This window comes from Rattus norvegicus, chromosome 9, assembly GCF_021556685.1.
Source record: "Rattus norvegicus strain SHRSP/BbbUtx chromosome 9, alternate assembly SHRSP_T2T, whole genome shotgun sequence".
In the NCBI taxonomy this organism is placed as follows: Eukaryota; Metazoa; Chordata; class Mammalia; order Rodentia; family Muridae; genus Rattus; species Rattus norvegicus.
The window spans coordinates 81,462,571-81,484,350 of NC_141542.1; the positions used below are offsets into that span (position 1 = coordinate 81,462,571).

General features: G+C 42.5%; 1 protein-coding gene across 9 annotated transcripts in view; it reads right to left on the bottom strand.

Moving 5' to 3' along the window:
- The window catches only part of Plekhm3 (pleckstrin homology domain containing M3), a 158,960-nt gene that overhangs the window by 95,553 nt on the left and 41,627 nt on the right, over positions 1-21,780 (bottom strand). For all 9 annotated transcript variants that reach the window (NM_001431256.1, NM_001431255.1, NM_001431257.1 and 6 more), the window contains 1 exon segment: positions 4,824-4,969. In NM_001431256.1, coding sequence (NP_001418185.1) covers positions 4,824-4,969 — 146 coding nt within the window.

Here is a 21,780-nt window from a genome sequence, read left to right on the forward strand (position 1 = left end):
AGGACTCAGAACACTGGACACCCTGCTCTGTGCTCCACCGTCTGCAGTCACAGTGCCTTCAGCTTTTAATTACTGTGCCATAACTTATCTGCTCACTGTTCTTTAAAGAAGTGCTCCCTGTCTGTCCTCCATCCTTCTTTCCTGTCAGAAGGCAGGTGGGCTACCAACAGAGACAGGCTCTGATGCAATTAGGCAGCGCTGGCATGTAGGCTCTCATTTGAGCTCCACTCTACAGCAGTGAGGAACATGCAGAGGTATTCCATGTCCAAAGTCAGTTTGTATTTACGTAGTTGTTTAGATCCTGCCCCTCTACTGAAGTCAAAGCATTCGTGACGGCAGGAACCACATTACCTTTGAGCCACACATTCTTACTTCAGACACGATTTTAACAGTTTGGTTCTATTTCTAGGTTTATAACACGTTTAGAGTCAATAATGAAGAAAGAGGAAAGGCAGCTAGAGGCAAGAGAGGCTGTCTTGAATGCCTCTCAAGATGGAGAGATAGGCTTGTATAAAATGGAAAACCCCTAACTGATGGAATGTGAGTATTCAGGCTAGGACACACAAAACATTTTTAAAAAACACAACTATGGGGAAGTGGCAGGAAAGTTGAGTGTTTTGAATTGTGTCTGATTGGTCTGAATAGGGAGCAGGGAAATTACTTGTAGAAATTCTGTAGAACATGGCTACAGAATTTAAGGATAGGGTTTAACTCCTTCTCCAACCATGAAGTCCAGTTTATTCTGAAGCATAGACAACAGAAATGGATGCAATCCTGCTTTTGAAAGTAATTACAATTACTAATTCTCCAGAGGGCAGCCAGGAAATGCTTAAGATGACAATTTCATTCTGCTCTGCAAAACCACTTTTTCAACGGGGAGTCAAGCAGTCACGTACTTGCTATTAAGGACAGTAGGCAGATCTAACAGAACGATGTCTGGATTTAGAAACTGATAGGTCTAAATTGATCCTCACAATTAGGAGCATTAAGTTAATTCCTGGCATCTGAGCAAAGACAGACAGATGCTGGACTAAATGGAATACAGTTCCTCAATGCCAGTGACAGATGATCCAGATAAAATCATCTGGCTGTGTTCCTGCAGTAAAATTGTCCCTGGTCTACTGAGAATGTGGGAAGCAGAGATCTGGCTCCTCATGTGCAGCGTGAACGAAGTGAGTGTACCTAATAAATATCTTTAATTAGCTACCTATTCCCTCAAATCAAGTCTAGTTATTAAGGACCACCACAACGTGGCCCATCTTACAGAAGGATCCTAGGAGAGCTCTCTGTGAACAACCATGGCTTTCAAGAACTATGCCTGCCTTGCCCATTCGCTGTCAGTTCCTCCTTTGCCTTTGCTCCATTGACTGATAGGCCTTCTGCTGGCAGGTGTCACCAGTCCTAGCTTTCAGCAGATCACGGTGCCAGCACCACCTCACTTGCTTGCTCAGTGTTAGCTGTTAAATCTCTGCTCCAAGCACATCCATCTAAAGCTAACTCAGCCTGCCTCCCTATGTTCTTATTTCATTCACACACGAATAATATATTTATAGTCTATATTGGGAGTGTCAGGTACAGGATGTAGAAGGAGGCCATGATAACTGTCTAGAAGAGGAAGAAAGACATCAGGACAGGAAATAAGGTTCAAGTCAGGTTTTAGGCTATGCTGGGCTAGCTAAGGGCAAAGGAAAGTCAAGAGGTGTGAGCTGGCTGACAGAATAGGGATTAGAAAGGATAGACGGGATTTTAAGGAAGGAAGAGACTAGTGGGAATGGATGTGGGCAAAGGAGCCGGAGAGGGACTAGAGACGGCAAAGGGGACTATATTAATTCTGAAGACAGTTATTGAGAGTTCTGGCCCTAACTGAGCACTTATAATACCCTGGACACCGTGCTAGGCCCTTCTGTGACTCATCCAAGCAAACAGCAGCCTTTGGATTATTACTACCTCTATTGTAGGATGAAAAAATAAGACAAGGACTCAGTAGGAAATGCACCTGAGGTAACAAACATTAGGACCAGAGGTGAGCTGGGAAGCAAGCAGCATCACTAGAAGGCTGCCGACTTCTGTTGGGTGACTGCCGCTGAGGACATGAAATAGTCCTCAAAGCACATGTGTAGTGGGGCTGAGAGCATAACCTCAAGTTTAAATTAAGTCTTGGTTCCTGTATTGCCAGGACACATGTACCACTCCCATGCTGGTAGAGGAAATAGTTGAGGATGTCTCCTATCCCTGGCAGTGGAGACGTAGGCCATTCGTACGACTATGAACATCTCCATCTGTAATTGCAGGCAGTATGCATTTGGTGAGTGTGATGAAGGCCATGTTGAGTCTGAGGTGCCCATAGGATAGGCTTCACTCAGTCACTCAGCAGCCACTCCTGCTTAACCTAAACTGTGCCACCAACTGTGCTAAGCCGCATCTTCCTCGGCCACTGTCACAGAGACAACACACAGCTGACAATTCATTATATGAATAAGGTGGTAATGAGAGCACTAACTTCTAGTCCGTAAGGACAATCACATCACTGCTCATATTTATGTTTGTGAGTCTAGCTTTTTAAGCTACCATCTCTCCAGTCTATTTAGAGTGCTTTTCTTTTTAAACTAAACTTAAAAAAAAGTAATTAAGTGGTTGGGTATGGAAGAATGTACACATGCAAGTGTAGGTGCCCTACGAACCCAAAAAAGGGTGTCAAATGCCCTGGAGTTAGAGTCACAGGCAGCTCTAAACTGTCTGACTTGGGTGCTGGGAACTGAGGTCCTCTGCAAGAGTGTTTTTAACCACTGAGCCATCTTTCTAGCCCTCAAAGAAGAGGATGGATCCCTGAGAGAGCTCAAACCAACATTTTTGTGTTTTTCTTTTAATAACCTACTCCATACAACTCTCAACTCTAAATGTGTGCATTACAAAAGGCAGTGCTTATTTGGCATGCAGTGTGTGCTGGGCACCGTTCTACTATCTCCACATATGTCAGCCATGTCTAAGGTAAAATAATTAAAGGTACTATTATCCTTACCCCGTAAACAAGAAAACTAAAACACTGAGAGTCTAAATAACTTACACAGGTCACACACCAGTAAGTGATAAAGCCAAGACTTGAACCTAGACAGGTTGGGCTCATTTTATATATTACCGAACTGAAGCTTGGGAGAGTTCAAGGAATTTGTCTCCCACTAACCAAACACTCAAGCTGGGGCTGAGGTATGCTTTGGACAGATGTCTAATTAACACCAATCCACCAAATTAGTAAAAACCAAACAGGGTAAGGAGTGGCTAACATTGACACAGGAGCAGAATAAACCTTCTGTAAGAGGAGTGCTGCTCCTCATGGAGGGACGCGAGGACGCTGTGGCTCAGAGAAGCCTGCAGGTAAGCTGACAGAGCTGTTCCCTAATCATCCAGTTTCCCTATTAGCAGGAAAGAGCTTCCATGAGCTTCCAATCCGTCCCACACTCTCTCACTCCGAGGTTCAGCCACTGGCCAACTCCCCTGTTGTCTACAGAATGCCATTCTCTCTCTCTCTCTCTCTCTCTCTCTCTCTCTCTCTTTCTCTCTCTCTCAACTTCATTATTCTAGCCTTTCTCCTGGGGAGTTCACATCAGCATAAAAAAATGCTGTTATTTTTTCTCTTAAAACAAAAGTCAAACCTAACTGGCCCCGCTCCCCTTTGAGTTCCTTCCCACCTGTCTTCTTCCCTTCTGAGTAAAACTTCTTCTATTCTTGTCATTTCTTTCTTTCTTCCTATTCTATGTTGAAGCCACTCCAGTCAGACCTCTGCTCCTGCCTTTCCATTCAGACTGCTCTCATTAGGGTCTCTAATTACCTCCACATGACTGAAGCCAGTGGTCAGTCCTCGGGGCTCATCTTATTGACCTATCAGCATCTGTCACAGTTCATCTGGAAGCACTTTCTTCACATGGCTTGTCAGGCAGCCTGGGCTCCTTCTACCTCACTGCTCACTCACCCCTGGTCTCCTGCCACCCTTTGCTGCCCCTCTTCTCTCTACCCTCTTACGTTAGGATGACCCAACATGTCTTGAGCATTCCTCCTCCTATGATAACCTGCATCTTTACGACTGACAAATGTGCTATTCATACTACTTGGGTGTCTCCCTTGTCTGCTAGTCATTTCTGTGCAAAGCTCTTAGCTTATCCCAACATTTCTCATAAGCTCCCATCCTTTAATAATCAGGAGTTCTGATAAGTGCTTGGGGATCACTAACTGTACTCTTCCTGCTGTGGGCTGCTATCTAGAGGTCCTCATGGCTTCTCCTAGGAGTCCAGTTCCAAGGGCTGAACTTCCATCTGGCCTTCACCAGAATAAGTGCTATGTGATCACAAGACACACTTTGGATCACATATGCCTTCTCCAGAGATCAGAGGCATAATCACGAACAGTCTTCATTTTCTAATAAAACTCCAAGATCGGCCCCCAGCTATATAGAATTCTCTTAGCTTCTCTACTTAATTATCAAGGCTTAGAGGCAAAAACTTATAGACAGATAAATAGATTGAGATATACATATACTTTAAAATTAAGAAATTAATAAGAATCATAATAAAAATATTTAAACAGTGAGATGGGTAAGAAGTGTTAGATAAAGTCTGATGGCACATTTGGGCATGATGGGATGTGTCTGTCAGCTCATCTCTGTCAGCTAGAGACAGGGACTGTGAATTTGGGGCCAATCTGAAGTACAAAGTAAGATTGTTTTGTAATGTAATCAAATTTGCCTCTGTTTACAGATCTTTAAAAATCCACCTGGCAATATACAAACACCCGAATTGCCACCATCAAGTGTACCCAAGGTTGGCACCTACCTTGTATTTTGAGGTGTCCCAGTTGTGGACTATGCGTGCTGGGATGAGAAAGCTGTCGTCCACGTGGCAGCTGCTGCAGTAGTACCACCCACTGTAATTGCACACCTTGGCCTTGCCATTGGACAGACCAATGGGTCGCTGGCACCCTGTTCAAGGCAAAAGACAGACTATGATTGCAGCTGGACTTTGAACACTGCAGAACAAGGCTATAGGCCCTTAAAGTCAATGATATCTGTAGCAGAACAAAGCTGCAGAGAATGCATGGACCCATGTGTCACCTCCTGCCTAGCCTGAGAGTCCTGACCCCTTCACCTCCTGAGGGACAGACACTGTGTCACCTAACTAGACCCTTGTCCTTAGTCTTCTCTGATTCAGTTTCTTCTGCACATGGCTACCAGAGAGCCCTTTCTCCACAACTCTACCTCTATTTTCTCACCTTCCTCTTCAGAAACTAATTCATACTACACATTTAGCTGGGAGCTTCTAATACAGGTTTGTTTAGCTTACACACATCTCTGAGAAAAGAGACCTCTTTTCACTGATGAAAAAAAAAAATGGAGCCAGGCATAGTAGTCTACCTCTGCAGTCCCAGAACCTGGAGCAAGGATCTTGGGTTCAAGGCTGCATGGCAAGTTCCAGAGTTCTAAGCAGCCTGGGAAACTTAGCTAGCCCCTGTCTCAAAGAAACAAAACCAGGAGCTAGGGATGTAGCTCAGCTGATGGAGTACTTGATGGGCATAAGAGAAGCCCTAAGTTCAACCCTCAGCACCACATAAAACTGTGGCATGGTGGTACTTGTACCTGGAGGCATTTCGAAGACAGAGGGAAGAGGATCAGAAGTTAAAGGTCATTTTGGCTATATATCAAGCTTGAGGTTAGCCTGTGTGACAATACACTTTGACCACAAAAAGAAATTCAAACCTAAGACAAAAAAACAAAACAAAACAAAACACTAAAAGGAAGAAAAGGAAGGCAGGCTGGGACAGAGAGAGGAAGAAAGGAAGGCTTGTTCAATGTTAAGTGGGTTGTGTAAGATTACTCAGCAAACCAAAGGTAGCGCTTGGATCTGGCTGTCAGCTGTTCTAGTGACAACATGACCCCAAGTTTGACCACAGCGTTTCTTTGCTTGACAAACATCAACATAAGGAGTCTGGATTTGGCTGCCCCATCTCAGTTTTGCAGCTTTCCTTCCTATGCCTCTCCTTTGGATATATAACCTATTTATTCCAGCCCAAGAACTTTCCACATCATTCCCAGGTAAACACAGTGTGCTCGCTGCATTCTCAACACAGCAGACATGTCAGTTTCTACCCAGTGCTTCAGGGCTTGCTGCTATCAAGACCACTGGCCACTGGTAGGTGACTGTTCACGCCCTTTTTCTATCTTGGGAGTTTCTTGAGTCTATAAGCACTATCCAGGGACTGTCAGGGGACCTGGCAATAACCAGGGCCCTGCTCCCAAAGAGACCATGTTTCCTTAGTTTCCTTTTACTAACAAAGAAATCCTGAAACAAACATCCTTGAAGCCACAGCAAGGCTGGTGAATACTATGCAAATAGCATCACTATTCTGACCTGTCTTCACAGCTCTCACTATAGAATTCCTTCCCAGTGGCATTCCTCCTAGTCGGGTGTCAGAAATATATAATGAGATCCTACACAAGTTCATGATGTAAATATAAAACTGAGTTAGTCTTCTAGGGATGATGACTATGATAGTAGATAGTGTGGCGGGCAGTGTTAGAACCCATGTCCATTTCAAAAAACATTTAATACAAACTGCCTACCCACAAAGATACACATAAATTCTGTGAAAATACCACAAAAGCTAACAGAATTTCCATCCCAAATAAGATGGTATTAATCACCATTCCATTTCACAGGACATCCTCTGCATGTCTATAAGCAGAGGGGACTGAAATACACATATGTTAGTGGCATATTCCAGTAAGTAGATCTTTCCATAGTTCTTAAAATTATTATCCTTTCTTAACTTATTGAGTAGCAACAGAATCATTATGGGCCCACTTTTAGGCTAGCTGAGGAATGAGAAACTACGGGCAGACCATAAGGACCACAGCAGCTCCTTTTTGCTGGAGAAGGATGCAGTTTGCTGCGCTCACAGACTGCAGTGCTCCCGTGGCATTTAGCACACGCCTCCTTCTTGAACTGTGGTGCATTTTCATGGCCTCCCCAGTCAGGCAGACTTTTTAAACCTCAGCACTTAACAGAGAGTTCAACACATAGTGGACAACCAATAAATGTTTGTGTCAAGGCACAATAAACTAGGAACCCTCTGGCCCACACAACACACATAGGCATAAAAGTCTAATTTCCTATAGTTATCCCAAAATTAGTCCTTTGAACCTTGTTGCCTGCCTCTTCAAACAGCCTGCTTTCATTACTATTCCTAGTACCATGTGCTGCCTAGTCTAAAGCCTGCACACTAACGTGCTTACCTGTGATCAGCAAACAGACTCGACAGGGAGCTAACACATCCAAACCCTGAGGATATGGCTGTTCCTGATTTAACTGAGTTAACACTGAAAAGACATAGTGGCAGAGCATGATCAAGAATGGAGTCGTGTGAGGAGTCGTCTGAGTGCTTGTGAGAAAACTCCAAGAAACCAAGATACAAGTCTTGTGACCTCAGTTTCTAAAAGAGCAAGGAATTGTTCTTAGAATGTGTTTCTGTGCTCCTCCCAGGTGTAGCGGATAGGAGTGCATTTACTCTCTCACTGTGACCAGGAAGCCTCCTGTTCAGCTGAGAAAGAATTAGAGCCTTGAATTTAAAGAATTTTTAGCCTTGAATCCAATGCACTTTCCTTTGAGAGAGACAGTGTGGTCAGGAGGAAGATGAGAGCCTACTGACCTGACATAGAGTCACTGTCTTCCAAACAGCATGGATCACGTGTTTCAAGAAGGAAACCCGGCTCTGCTGACTGACAGTGAAGTTTCCTTCACTATCAAGTCGTGGACTGAAAGCATCTGAAGCAATTCTTCACAAACAGGCACAATCTGGGACTTTAATTCATCATTGTGTATGTGTGAGGTTTTCAACAGGGCAGTGTGCTTTCTTAAAAATGACTGTTAAGAAACATTTTTTTTCAAGAGTGCCAAAAGTGGACCCTGAAAAGCAACATTATGGGGGAAAATAGAGCCGCAAAGTAGACAGACAATAATTAATTGAAATAACTAATTAGGGCTTATTTACATATATTTTTATGTACTTTCAAACAGATTTTTCAATAACTTTCTAAATTCAAGGGCATTTGTGGAAGGGGACACTCTACACGTCAGATCAAAGCAAAGGCATTCTCCCAGGTTCTTTTTGAAACTTTTCAGAGTGTTCAATTCATAAGAACAAAAAAGTATTTCACAAGAGAGCTCACTGGCCTTTTTTTTATTGCTTCCCACCCCACTTCACATCTTTAATGAACACATGCTCTAAGAGTTTAGCTTCCCCTGATACTCTTTTGGAAACAAATGTTACCATTTACCCAGAACCCTGTTTGCTGCATATACAGACCGTTTTGCAAACGGTCTTCACTAAGACGTCCAAAAGAGTCGAAGGCTTGGAACAGAAATTCTGGCATAATTCTCCACAAAGCACAATCTTTCTTCCACAAATGTACCTACTTAGCTTGGCCCGCTGCAATATGGCGTTATTGAAGCTGAGGTCTTGAGCAGGGGCCAACAGCCTTCTCCTTGCTTAATAGCTGTCAACTTCTGCTGCCTACCCTAAACCAGAGCACCCAGAGGCCCATCAGGGAAGGACAAGAGCTGAGGCTGGATCCGTTCCTAGGTGACTCAATGTAATAGAGGAAGTGCTAGCTACTCCAAGCCACTTTCCACCGTGTAACGTGAGCGTTCATCCACTTCCATGAGGTCATGACAGTAATTTGCTTTGTGTTTGGCACGTAGAAACGCTCTAGAGAATAAGAAATGGACCCAGAAGATGGAAGAGAAGAAAGTGCCTTTGTCGGAAGGGAAAAGCCTGACGGTGGTGGTGTAGACTGTAATGCCAGCACTTGGGATGTGGAGGCAGGAGGATGAGGAAGGAGTTCAAGGCTAACCTGGGCTATCACTTAGAGACCCTGTCTTCTAAAACCGGGAGGGGAGGAGTGAGACAAAAAGAATACATTTTCATTTTCTCTGTAAAAACAGAAAGAAAAAAAGCCTAGCTGAGCCACCGTGGCATCTGTAATGCCAGCACTCCAGGGGCTGAAGCAGAGGAGCACGTATGTAGAAGACCTGGTCTTTAAAAGGGAGTGGGAGAGGAAGGAAAGGCAGGGGGAATTTGATGAGTTGCCTGGCCTCTTTTCCATAGCCTTGCACAGAATGAAGAGTCCACAGCCAGGCTGTGGAAGGGGCTCTCCATTCTGCTTTCCACCAGTGTCCCAGCAGGGTCCAGTGACCTGCCATAAACAAGCTTTATGAAAAAAGCTCTATGCTGCTGCAAGGCCTGGACTCTGAACAGGTTTGGGCTCTTGAGACTATATTTTTCCCAAAATGAAGCAGAGGTTCAGTGACTTGGTATTGTACAAGCATTAGGGATGGTAAAGACTGGTGATGTGCTTCTGTGGTTGAGCACTGGATTAGAATGGCTGAAGATCCTGGATCTGACCCCTACCCTACATCAGGCACTGAAGAAGAAAGGAATGTCAAGGACTGGGAGGAAGGCCATGAACAACTGGCTTCCCTAGTTCATCGTCTGTGACCGTCTACTACTTAGGAGTCAGTACTGAGCGGGCATGTAGCTTGGCTTCCCTAGTTCACTGTCTGTGACTGTCTACTAGTTAGGAGGCAGTACTGAGCGGGCATGGAGCAGTGCAGCTTTAATCCCAGCACTTGGGCGGCAGAGGAAGGCCGATCTCTCTGATTGCAAGGGCAGCATGGTCTACAGAGTGAGCTCCAGAACAGCCAGGGCTACTTAGTAAGACCTAGCTTTAGACAATCCTTCACTTAAACACTGCCTGTATTTGGGCTAATCCCAGGCTGGAGAAACAGAACAGCACATGTATGCCAAATATAGCAGTTTTTTTCAAAAGTGTATATTCAAACGACAATAAATTAGTGTTTTCAATGTAGAGTTGGTATTAAATAAAGTTGAGGTAAAACAAACATGGCCCTAGCCTTGTATCCTGCACAGCAGAAAGGGACGGCACTTAGATATAAGAGTAGCTACCCACCATAGCTCAATTAGCACAGTAGAAAGGACACTTTGGATCCTACTTACCAAGTGGAAAGAGTGCAGAGAATAAAGGAACCTGAACCATCTATGTACAATCACAACACAACCCCTTTCCTGTCTCAAATATTCAAATTACCTCTGGGTCTCTGGAAGAAGTCAGCGACCCATAAAGCAGAAGGTATCTAGTTAACCATAAAACAAATAAGACATTGAACATTTAGATGAAGGTTTTGGCACGCAGCATTGAGAAATGTTCATTTGGTTTGTTACAAGACAAACGGTATTCATAAGTATCTCAAAACTGGGAACAAAAGGAAAACTCCATCTTATGCCTCTATAATTACCACTTTCTGATTGGATTTCAGGCCTGCACCACAGGAGGAAATTTGTGCCTGGCACTGAATACCTCATCAAAAAAGAAATATCTATGGGTAGTGAGGTCATGGACCCTATGGGGAAACCTACTAGTGTTTCACTAATTATTTGTGTTATCAATCTACCTTCTAAATATGTTTAGAATCAGACTAGTGCTGTTCTCAACCTTAGTCAGAGAAACTTCTTTTTGCAGTGGAAAACAGTTAGTGTAACGACTCATAAACTGGTCAAAAAGAAAAAGTGCTACTTAGTGTTCAGCCCTAAACGACCAACTATATCAATCCCTCACCCCCCAAGCTAAGAAACATTATGGACAGGAGAAGTGGAAAGAACACAGGAGCCAAAGGATGGGGAGGAGCACTGTGCAACGCTGGCTTCCAGACATGACCTGCCTATTGTACTCAGAAACTAACAGCAGCTGGGTTTACAGAAACAAGACCTGCAGAGTATCAAGCCAGTCAGCATTCCAGTGTGGATGGCGGTGGGAGTGTGTGCTCACAGAGCACCAACCGTTGCTTACAGGTCTTTGGCAGTTGATGGATGCTTCGGAAAAAGAGTCCATTTTCTTCATGGGGCTAGCTCTACTGGATGGCCCTGTATCCAATGGGCACAGGCAGCACTAATAAACTAGACTCACTGAGTCACAAAGGCAGAAAGGAAGGCAGGGAAGGAGGGAGGGAGGAGGGAAGAGAAGGGGAAGAAGATACAACTGCTTTTATCTTCTTTCAGCAGGAGGGGAATGTGTTGGAAGATCAAGGGAGGGGGTAAGGTGAGTGAGGTGGGAGGGCTATAACCAAGATACCTTATTTGTATGTATAAAATTGTCAATGAATGATGGAAAATATTTTATTAAAAAAGTGACCTTTATAGCTGGGAGAGATTCTACACACTTAAATACAACCCTAAAACATACTCACCAATTGTTTCCAAACCTATCCTGAAGTCACTTCTGTTTATTACAGAATAATTTTTGTCTGGTGGGTTTCATTTTATGTTCATCTACAAATTTTACAGCAGTGGGAGATTATATATGGGGAAACGTCACTACTTATTGTCTAGAACTTGCCTCATAAAGTTCTGCTGTGCAGTCCGAGGGCTGACACATGTTCAAAAACATAAATTAGGCTTGGAAGGAAACTGTCCCTAACATGGTTGACACACTTAGGTTAACCTGAGTTGGCGCTTGCAGAATGGACTGCAGCTGTTGCTAGCACAGCTATGTCCTTAAGAATACGACAGAAGTGACTAACTCCTCTGGCGGGTGGGGGATGCATGTGCCGACCCGAGGAATTTTCCTTTCAACACAGCAGTGTGGCAAATGCTACTTGTAAAGCACTAGCACTGTGCCTTGATGCACTGGGAGTTTGGTGCCCATTATATCTTAGACACAGCAGTGAGAGAAGAGGAGACTGGAACCAGCAGACAGCAACCATCAAGACACAGGCTACCTACAAATTATCGTTGTGTATTGATTGATTGATCTGCATAATGAAGGCAGCCAAAAAGGTCTGCTATTGAATTTTTTTATTTTCTTGTCTGAATAGGATCACAGATTTCAAGTTTACTGTAAGCTGTTAGGTGAGGTTTTTGTTTGGTTTGGGTTTTCTAGTTGGGGGGTTTCTGTATCGAATACTTCAAAGCTGAGTCAGTTTTGATGTGCAGTATGTTGACTGTACTAATAGCACATAGGAACTGTATTCGACTAAGAAATGAAGGGAATGTCACGTCAGCTGATTGATTACTGCTGACTGAAAACATAAACATATAAATTCTAGAGTATTTGTCCAATCTTGTGGAATGTTGTTATTAAGATTATCAATCGTGAGCTAGAAAGATGGATCATCAGTTAAGAGCACTTTTTGCTCTTGCAGGGACTCAGGTTTGATTCCCAGCTCCACACGATGATTCACAATCATTCAGAACTCCAGCTCTGGGCATCCAGTGCCCTCTTCTAACTACAACAGGGACCAAGGATAGGTGGTGCACAAAGATACATGCAGATAAACACTACAATATAGAAGTTAAAAATGTTTAAGTTAAAAAATGTTTCGATTATACCCTGTGTAAAATAAATTAATAAATAGTGAGTCGATTCCAACTCATGGTGAGAAGTGTCAGGATTTATTGGTCTTTCAGGCAAACAATGATTGAGAACCTAAAGTCAATATTTAGTCAAAATTTATCTTGAAAGGCAATAAATCTTGATTTTTGCTAAGGCGAGTGAACAAATAGTGTGTGCTATTTGACTGCTCCAGGGAGTTTGACTGCTTTTCATCTACTAAATATCTGCCTTGAGTTGTAAACAGAACGACCTATGAGGGATCTACACCTCCAGAAGACATGATTTGAGTGGTTTGATTAAAGTTCCTTTTAACTTTTCTTATGAGACATTTCAGTGGCAGGGTGTATATTAGTGTAAGATAGGTTTCATAATAAAAAGTTACAATTCATCTTCTAATGTATTTAAACCAGTCCAATTCTTCCATTCTTGTTTTCCTCTTAAAGTCAATGACTTGAACTTCCCAATTACTTCTGGTTGTTGGATTTCGAGTGGAAAAAGATTTTAGAAAAAATCATGTCAGTAAAGACCTAAGTCAGAAACTAGAGCATGCTTAGAAACCGCAGTGTTCGGTTATCCCGGTGCCATTGTAAGAAGAGGGGCTTGGCAAAGCGCTTGGAATGGTAAGCTAAAATACAAGAGGCCATGCTCTGGGCAAGGTGATCTAATGGCAGAGGATCTGCTAGGGCTGTCTCAAGCGGTGGCAGTCTGAACTTTAGAGGATTATGGCTAAGACAAGAAGGGGAGAGAACCACCTACCTGGTCCTTATATCACTTTCAACTTGACTGGGTCTTGGCTCGGGAACAGTTAGTTATTGGAGGATGAAGGTATGAGTGAGGGTCTGTTCATAATGACCATGATGTGCTGAGCCCCGACTGCTGCAGGGCCTAGGGTCAGAGGAACAGGCAGTCTGGATAGAAAGAGATGCTGCACAGGCCAGGCCTCCACAACAAAGCATTGCCTGTGCTAAAGTGACAGCATTATTGCCAAAACCTGCACCAGTAAAAACAGGAGAGTAAAATCAGAGGTCGCTATACTCACCCAACTTAATCATTTCCTGTGCCAGCAATGGCTATAACTTCTACCAGGAAGTGGAGAAAGCCCTTCTACAAGCTTTATTTTCTTACTCAAGCTGCTTGGTAAAACAAGTGCCACGCAAAAGAGGTCTTGTCATGTTGCCCCTTGTCTTTTAGACAACCTGCTTGTAACTTTGGGGTCTTTTCTTCAGTAATTAACCCTTTTGGTGACTCACTTGTCCACTAAGGACTCTTATTTGAAGACCACTGGCCACAGGGGTTACTGCTCCTTGAGCTTAGCTCCTCCATGGCACTATTGTAACACTGGGCATGAAGTCCTGCAAAGACAAGGCTGGGCTATTAAGAACTTACATTGAGAGCTGGAGAAAGACGAATTATTAAATCAGCTGCCTTACTAGAATGTTCCTCTGAGATGAGCTTAGTGTGAGAAAAGAAGAAACAGTAATGCTGACCCTGTCTCTAGATTCAGGACCTTTGGCATTATTTTCATGTTGAAGATATGTTAGAGTATTTTTTAATCTTAATTCGCTTGGGTCTTCTAAAAGATCCCATGCTAAAACAAGATCCTGGCTCACCTTACCTTAGTCCCAGCCCTGCTCCAAACACTTTATCTTGCCAAGAATCCAATGTATGCTCCAATTATGTTCTTTCTACAGTGCCTTCCCCCGGCATTTACTGTTCTGTTAAATCACCACTAGCTCTCTCTGTGTGATTTCCTAGTTACATCTCTATTGTGACTGGTCTCAAAGGTCAACAACCTTTTAGCAGCTTAAAAGTTGATATTCTCCCTTTGGTTTATCTGAGAAACAAGCTGTTTCTACTCTGTTTCTGGACCTTATCTTTTCTTCCAGCTTGGATTTAGAAGCCTCTGCTTGTATTAGCCTCATTCAATCTGTGGCTTAATCACATGTAGTATTGCACTGTGTCCCCTCTGACTTCCCCTCACGTCTCCCCCTTTTCTTAACACTGCTTCTCTTCCCTCAGACTGCATGAGGTCTCCTCTCTTTGAACTTTACAGTATCTTTAAAACACAATCTTCCTTCTTCCCTGACAGCATCTCTCAGAGTAATGCCTACTTGAGCTATTTCAGTAATGACAACAATTTGATAAAATTAAAGTCATGAGAGTGGACCCAAAGAGTACTAGGGACAGTCTCAAAATGGAAAAAGATGACTTTCATCAGGTTCCTATCAATCCATGCTTGGATCTCATTTTCATCCCACACCAAACTCCATATGCCTTATGAGTTTTGGAGACTGTCTTGCCTTGCTTCTTTCCTTTACTCCTTTGTTTTACGACTTCCAGGTTTGTCTGTTTCTCTTAAAATACATCTGTGAGCATTTCCAAAGCTAATCTCTTAACTAAATGTTTGGTATTAAAGGCAGGCCATTTAATCCTTTTATTTTATTTTTTTTTTTTGGTTCTTTTTTTCAGAGCTGGGGACCGAACCCAGGGCCTTGCGCTTCCTAGGTAAGCGCTCTACCACTGAGCTAAATCCCCAGCCCCATTTAATCCTTTTATTTAGACAGGGTAGGGAAAATTTTAAAACTGCCGATAAGTAGAAAATTCCTATTTTCTGGTCCTCACGCTGCCATTTAAAAATAATTTCTTAGCATAATAATCCCTAATTCTCCCTCAGCCCCTAATCAGAACTCTTCACAGATGAAGAAATGAGGTATCCAAGTGATTAGTTTAGTTTTTAAATATTCATGTATTATTGTGTGATGGAGGTGTGCATGTACAACTGTGCAGTTGAGGAAGTCAAAGACAACTTTAGGGAGTTGGTTTTCTCCTTCTACCCACAGTTCATGGGTTCTGGGGATCACCAGACTTGTGTGGCAAATGTCATTCATCTGACATATCTCCCTCACAAGTGAGTGTAAAGGAAGGGTCGAGGCATGTTCAGCTTGGCCTCAGAGAGCTGGTGTTCTGCCTACTGCAGTAAGAGATATTATCTCAGGGATTCCAGCTGTGGCCAGATGCATAAATCAATCTAATTTAAGGGTTTGTTACAGAATAAAAAACTGTGATCTCTAGACAATACAATTCTGAGCTCTTCTTTGCAATATATGAAAGGGAAAGGGAGAGACCGTGCTTATGAGCCTTGTAAAACTCCTTAAGCTTCGTGGCTCAGACAGAGAGAGCATCCACTCAAGGTAGGGAAGGAAAGAGGAAAGCAACTGGCATGTGCATGTTGGCATGATTATTGGTAGGATTAAGCTTCAGGAGATGTCAGGAAACCTTTGGCATTATATGGCACCTTCTTTCAAGCTAAAATCCCTTATCCTAACAATGGATGAGAAACACCATTTTCCCAAGGTGGCCTATCCATTGTTAGGTTACAGACTTCTCTTTATCTAAAACATTACTGAGGAACCTCCCCATGTTTTCTAGGCAAAAATACAGCGATGTACAGTATTGCTCAGTTAAGATATGTGACTTTGGTTTGGCTTGAATTTCACAATCTATGAACTGTATACAGACAAAGTAGCTAAACCTTGCCCCGGGGCAAAGTGTTGATAATGCTGACTCACAAGACTGGAAAGGCTGGCTTGAGGTTGTAAGTCAGTGGCAGGCTACCAGTAGGAGACCATGCTTCTGTGCTCCTAATTTATTATTTACCTACTGAGTCTGGTTGCCCCCCCAGCCACACATCTGGTGTGCCTATTACTCTGTGTGGTCTCTAAGAGTCTGGGGCTTGAGAAGTACATCTTTATTGATGAAATAGGAGAAAGAGATCAAGACTGTCAAGATAAGTCCGATTCTCTAAGTCAGAGGCCTGGTGATTTGAAAGGATGGTAACTTTCAGCAAAGCTTTTGGTTCAGCTCCATAGGAATTAAATGAGGGAGGCATAAGCTTTGGTGTGTGTGATTTCTAGTCTTGTTGGGAATTGCTTCCAGTCCACGTCTAAAGTCTTGGAACCCTAGTTCTATGGTATATACACTGCAAATTAGATTTTCTTTTCAATTAAAAGTAATAGAGAAAAGTAATTTAGCTTTTTTTGTATATATTAAAAAATAAACCATTTTAAGGTAAAACTGGTATCTGCATTAGAGCAGCTGGTGCTCTGGAGGGTTGCAGGAGGTTGACAGAATAAAGCTGGTAGATTCTAGCTGGCCTCTGTAGCATTTTGGCCCCAGGAGCACCCAGAAAAATATCACCCAAAATCTCCTCCCCTAGACAGCTACAGTCAGTGTTGAAAGCCGGCTGACTGAAACAGTGAACCAGGTGAATGCTGAGGGCTACTTGTTTTCTTGAGTGGAAACCACATACATCATGTATCTCCCTTCCAGCCAGCTGCCATTTTGGTTTTGGAAATGGTTATATACTACCCTGAGCTGCTATATAATAGCATGTGTGGTCTTCACCCTGGATTCTGGCAAGGAGCTTCTAAAATTCTTGGAATTTTCCCTAAATGATACAAATGCTTTTGCTATTCATGAGCCCATTAAATCACCTGAGTTTATAGTAATAAAGCCACTCAGTGACTTCAGGAAGAGAGCTGGTCACCAGAAAGAACCAGCACATGAACAGAGAGTTCAGTCTTCTAGTCAGCCTGACCCCCAGGGAGAGAGAGTAGCTGAAGATTGAATTCAATCACATGACTGATGAATCAACCTATTTTACCTATGACGTGGAACTGCTGTACGAACAGCACTTTTGTGCAGCATGGGCATGGGCTTCCTCACTCGGAACAGATCATGTGATGAGATGGTGATGCACTCTGATTCCCCAAGAAACATACACTACGCAAACAATTACACAAAACCTTACAATCTCAATCGCAAAGAGCAGTTGAGCAAGGGCCACTAAGCTTGCATTACAGTGAGGGTTCAATAAGTCCTAAGCAGTTGAGGGGCTGCAAAAAGTGCTCTGAAGGAAGGGGCACTGGAGCACTGACCTGAAATATGAGTTTGGGGAGCACTGAGAGTAGCACTCTTCAGAGAGAATCAACTGAAAGCCTGGGAGAAGGTACGATTTTTGATGAAACAAATGAACTCAGTGCTAGAGCTTAGACAACGAGTCTGAAACCCAGTGAGCAGGCCAAGATGCAGTAGGAGTGCTGAAACTCAAGCCAAACAAGTGGGTAGCCACTGAACGTTGGAAATAGGACCTCCTGTAAATAGGGCCAATCTGAACTTCAACATGCTCACACCGTGGCAACTGACACGTCACACAGGAAAGTTGGAATGCAAGCCTAGTTATGAGCTCATGTGGCCATCTGAGTGAAAGAGGCTGGAGTTGAGGCGAATCATTTAAGGGGAAAAAAATGCTGTCTCAAAATTCAAATAATAACTATGTCAGACAAAATGAAACCAGAATGTAGGTAAATAGTTAGAACTACCCCGTACTTTCTTTAAATCATCATGGTTTAGAACCCCAATGGAATATCATGAATGCTTCCATAGTATAAGGGTAACATGAAAACCTGGAGATTTTTCAGAAAATCAATACCTTCATGGTTGAAGTGCTTAATATATATAGAAGAAACACTTTAAAGAAATATGCTCATACAACCTTGGAAAAACTAAAGGACGGTTTGATTTACCTATTAAGAACAGTCTATTACGGGTGTGTGTGTGTGTGTGTGTGTGTGTGTGTGTGTGTGTGTGTGTGTGTGTGTGTGTGCGCGCGCACGCACGCACGCGCATGGGATCCCAGCACATGGGAGGCAGAGGCAAGCCTGGTCTACAGAGCAAGTTCCAGGATAGCCAGGGCTGTTACACAGAGAAATCCTGTCTTGAAAAACCAACCAAACAACAACATAACATTTTATAGCTAGGTTAGTACTTTCTCTAAGTCTATATACATTTAGTTAATTTGGAAATGTCATATTCTGACTTCAATAGGCCATATGATGGGTTCAGACAGTCCTTCTTACATCTCACACATGATTCTAATGTGAACACTAAGATCTTTGATAGATCTTGGTTAGACAGATCTTTGATAGGCATCTTAGGGTGCTAAGGTCTTTCCCTGTAAAGAGTGAGACACAAAGTCACAGGCCGTAACAGAGGTTCATACAAGTAGACAATGGTGGCTTGTGAGAATGATGTTCAATTCTACCTAGGACATGAGAAAAAGGAAGGAGCAGAGGTAGAGATGGTCAAGAAAGACTTAGGAAAAAGAACACTTAAGATACACAGGGAGGTTCAACAGAGTATATATAATATAGAATTATATCCACAGCCACAGCCAAAAGACTCCCACAGAGCTACCACCCTTGATTGTAGGGTCCCTTGCTTTGTTAGCACGCCCTAATTTCCATCCAAAACAAGAGAAAGAGCTTGGTGCTCTTTGGGTTTTTATTGATTTGATTTCATTAAAACATTTTCAATGTTAGCATTTATCAATGTAGAAAGGCATATGGGCATAAAGTCATATTTCCTACTATAAAATTAACTTTTAAGTTACCCCCACAGTTTAATTTCTGAGACTACATATTGACCATGTTTCCCCAAAAATTAAATAATTAGTTTTTAAAAAAATAATTCAAGAAATAAATTGGTATTGCTCTATTAGATTATCGTATCTACAGATACATTAAAAATGTCAAGTTTAGGGGCTGGGGATTTAGCTCAGTGGTAGAGCACTTACCTAGGAAGCGCAAGGCCCTGTGTTCGGTCCCCAGCTCCGAAAAAAAAGAACCAAAAAAAAAAAAAAAAGTCAAGTTTAGGGGTAATCCTTAGGTACCTGTGAGGCTCAAGGAAAGAGGATCACAAGTTCAACACTGGCCTGAACTACATAGAAAAATTCTAAGTCCAAAAACATAAAAAAGAAGGCAAATTTTTATATAATTATGCTTCTACCTTAGACAGATTTTAGGAAGCCTCTTAAGTAAGAATTCTTACTCTTAGGGCTCCATGAGAAGCTGAGACATTTAAAGATCCTAGGTAGGAATTAAGAAGGGTCTTAACCTACCCAGTCTATCCTAAAACCACACCTAGACCAATTTCTCTCCCAGGGAAAGGTCAGTAAATAGAAACTTTTAACTCAATGTGGAGTCCAACTGTCCAGTAACACTTTCTTTAGAAGTTTAAGCAGAAATGAACACGTGATGAGAACAATGTTAGTCAAAAAGGAAGCTACAAAAAGGGACAAGAACTTTCCAGACCAAAGTATAGCAACAAAGACTCAGAGAAATGAACAGCTTAAAAAAAAAAGCACAGAGATGCCTATGAAGCTCAGGAAGGTCTATCAAAAGATCCCTGTCTTCTGAAATTCAAAATCATCTCTTTCTTCTGAAATACATCAAAGAGATACATGTGACTTCTGTGATGAAAATACAAGGAATAAATCAAAAAGGCAAATTTATAACCTATAAAATCAAACGGCCTACGTACATAAAGTGATCAAATCTCCTTGAATTTCAGGATGTGAAATAGTTTAAAATACAAATTATATAACATTGTTCTTCATAGACTCATGTTATTTCAGTGTGTGTTCATATTCTTGCTACCATAAGATTTTTTTCCTAGACCTAGAAACTTAAGACTCTAAAAAAGATAGAAAGTAATTTATACAATGACAGACATCAGAGCCAGGAAAAGGATTCCCACCATCCGTCGTTTCCAATTGATATTCCTACTGGCATAAGTTCTCTTTACCAAAGGAAAAAGGTTTTATTAAATGGTGGTTAAATGGAAGACATTAATCTCATTTATGTCTAAACCAGAGACACTAAAAAAATAACAGGATATGAGAGAAAACAGACTGTATAGAGCAAGAACATTGGGGAGGGTGTAGAAAGAACTGAAGGTCTCAATTTAATTGTGTTATAATTTACTTACACAAAATAGGGCTGTCTTGTTTCTGTATGCCGAGCACGGTGCTCAGAACTTAGTAGGGGCTCAATAAACATTTGCAGAAGGCCTGGGTTAATAGATCTGTCTTACAGAGAGACAAACTCACAAATCTAAGTATCTTTTTAAACAATGTTTTTATTTTAAATTTGTTTTGTGTATATGATGTTTTGGTGCATGTATGCCTGGTGTCCAGAGCATCCCTATGAGGGTACTAGACCCCTGGAACTGGAGTTAAAGATCATCTGAGCTGTCATGTAGGTGCCAGGTATTGAACCCAGAAACTCTAGAAAGGCAGTCAGTGCTCTTGACCTCTGAGCCATCTCTCCAGCCTTCAATCTAGGTATCCTGACAACTGGAATTTGAGGTTTTCTAATCCTGCTAGACCGGCCTCTGCTCATTTTCTCCCTTGGCCACAGGAAGTCCAACCCACTTGCGGTGGTTCTGTGACATTAGTCAAATGGAGTTACACTAAGTGAGCCTACTTCGTAAGCGGCAGCTTTCAACTATCCAGTACTCTGTCCTCCCTCTTCCGATCACATGTGTACACTGATTTTAGTATCTCCTCCATCTTCTATGTCAACAGATGTGGGTGTTTACTCTTAAAGAGCAACATCCCGAACTGAAAAGTCCAGATGTGGTCTGGCCAGGACAAGGGGCATTAAGGATATCTCTTTTAAAAAAAGTTTACGTTGTATGTATCCCCTCGTGTGGCGTGTTGGAGTGACAGTGCACATGTGGAGGTCAGAAGTCTGTTCTCTTTTGACCTGTGGGTCACGAGCTCTAACTTAACTCAGGTGGGCAAGCCCTGCAGCAGGTGCCTTTACCAGCTGTCCACCAGCTAGATAGGCTTCCTTCTGGGGCCTGTTTTGTAAATGCTTTTGATGGAGCCAAAGCAGACCCAGTGCTGGTTTCCAGTTGTCTCATCCGTATACCTACATGGACTACTGCTGGTCAAGTTTCCTCTGCCCTCCATCTCTGCAGTCAGTTTTTGGAATATGAGTACAAGGCTGGGTACCCATCGCTCTAAGTCTCGTCTCATTTGTCTTCAGCCACTTCTCTGGCTTGACTTGCTCAGTTCTGTCCTTTTACATCTTAGTGGTTCAACTGGGCTTTGTGATAGCTGTGACTGTAGTATATATATACATTTATGTGATCTCTATTAGAACAATTATCATATGTGGGCAAATATTAATAAAAGCCAGCCTTACTAGGTGCCAGGCCCTGTTCTAAGCCCCTAAATTCAAATTATCTGCACTCAAAGTAATAAGGTGGATGTGACTATATTCTCACATTTGAGATGAGAAAAATGAAAGCACTGAGAAATTTGTCTAGGGAAGAACTGGGAACCCAGGCAGGACTCCAGGGTTTGTCCTTAATAAACTCTGAATCTTCCTGGACAGACATGGACCTATCAGCCAGCAATGCTTGGGTAAAACTGCCAGTCATTCACACAACAACATAACTGTGACCTCTGATAACCTCAGTTT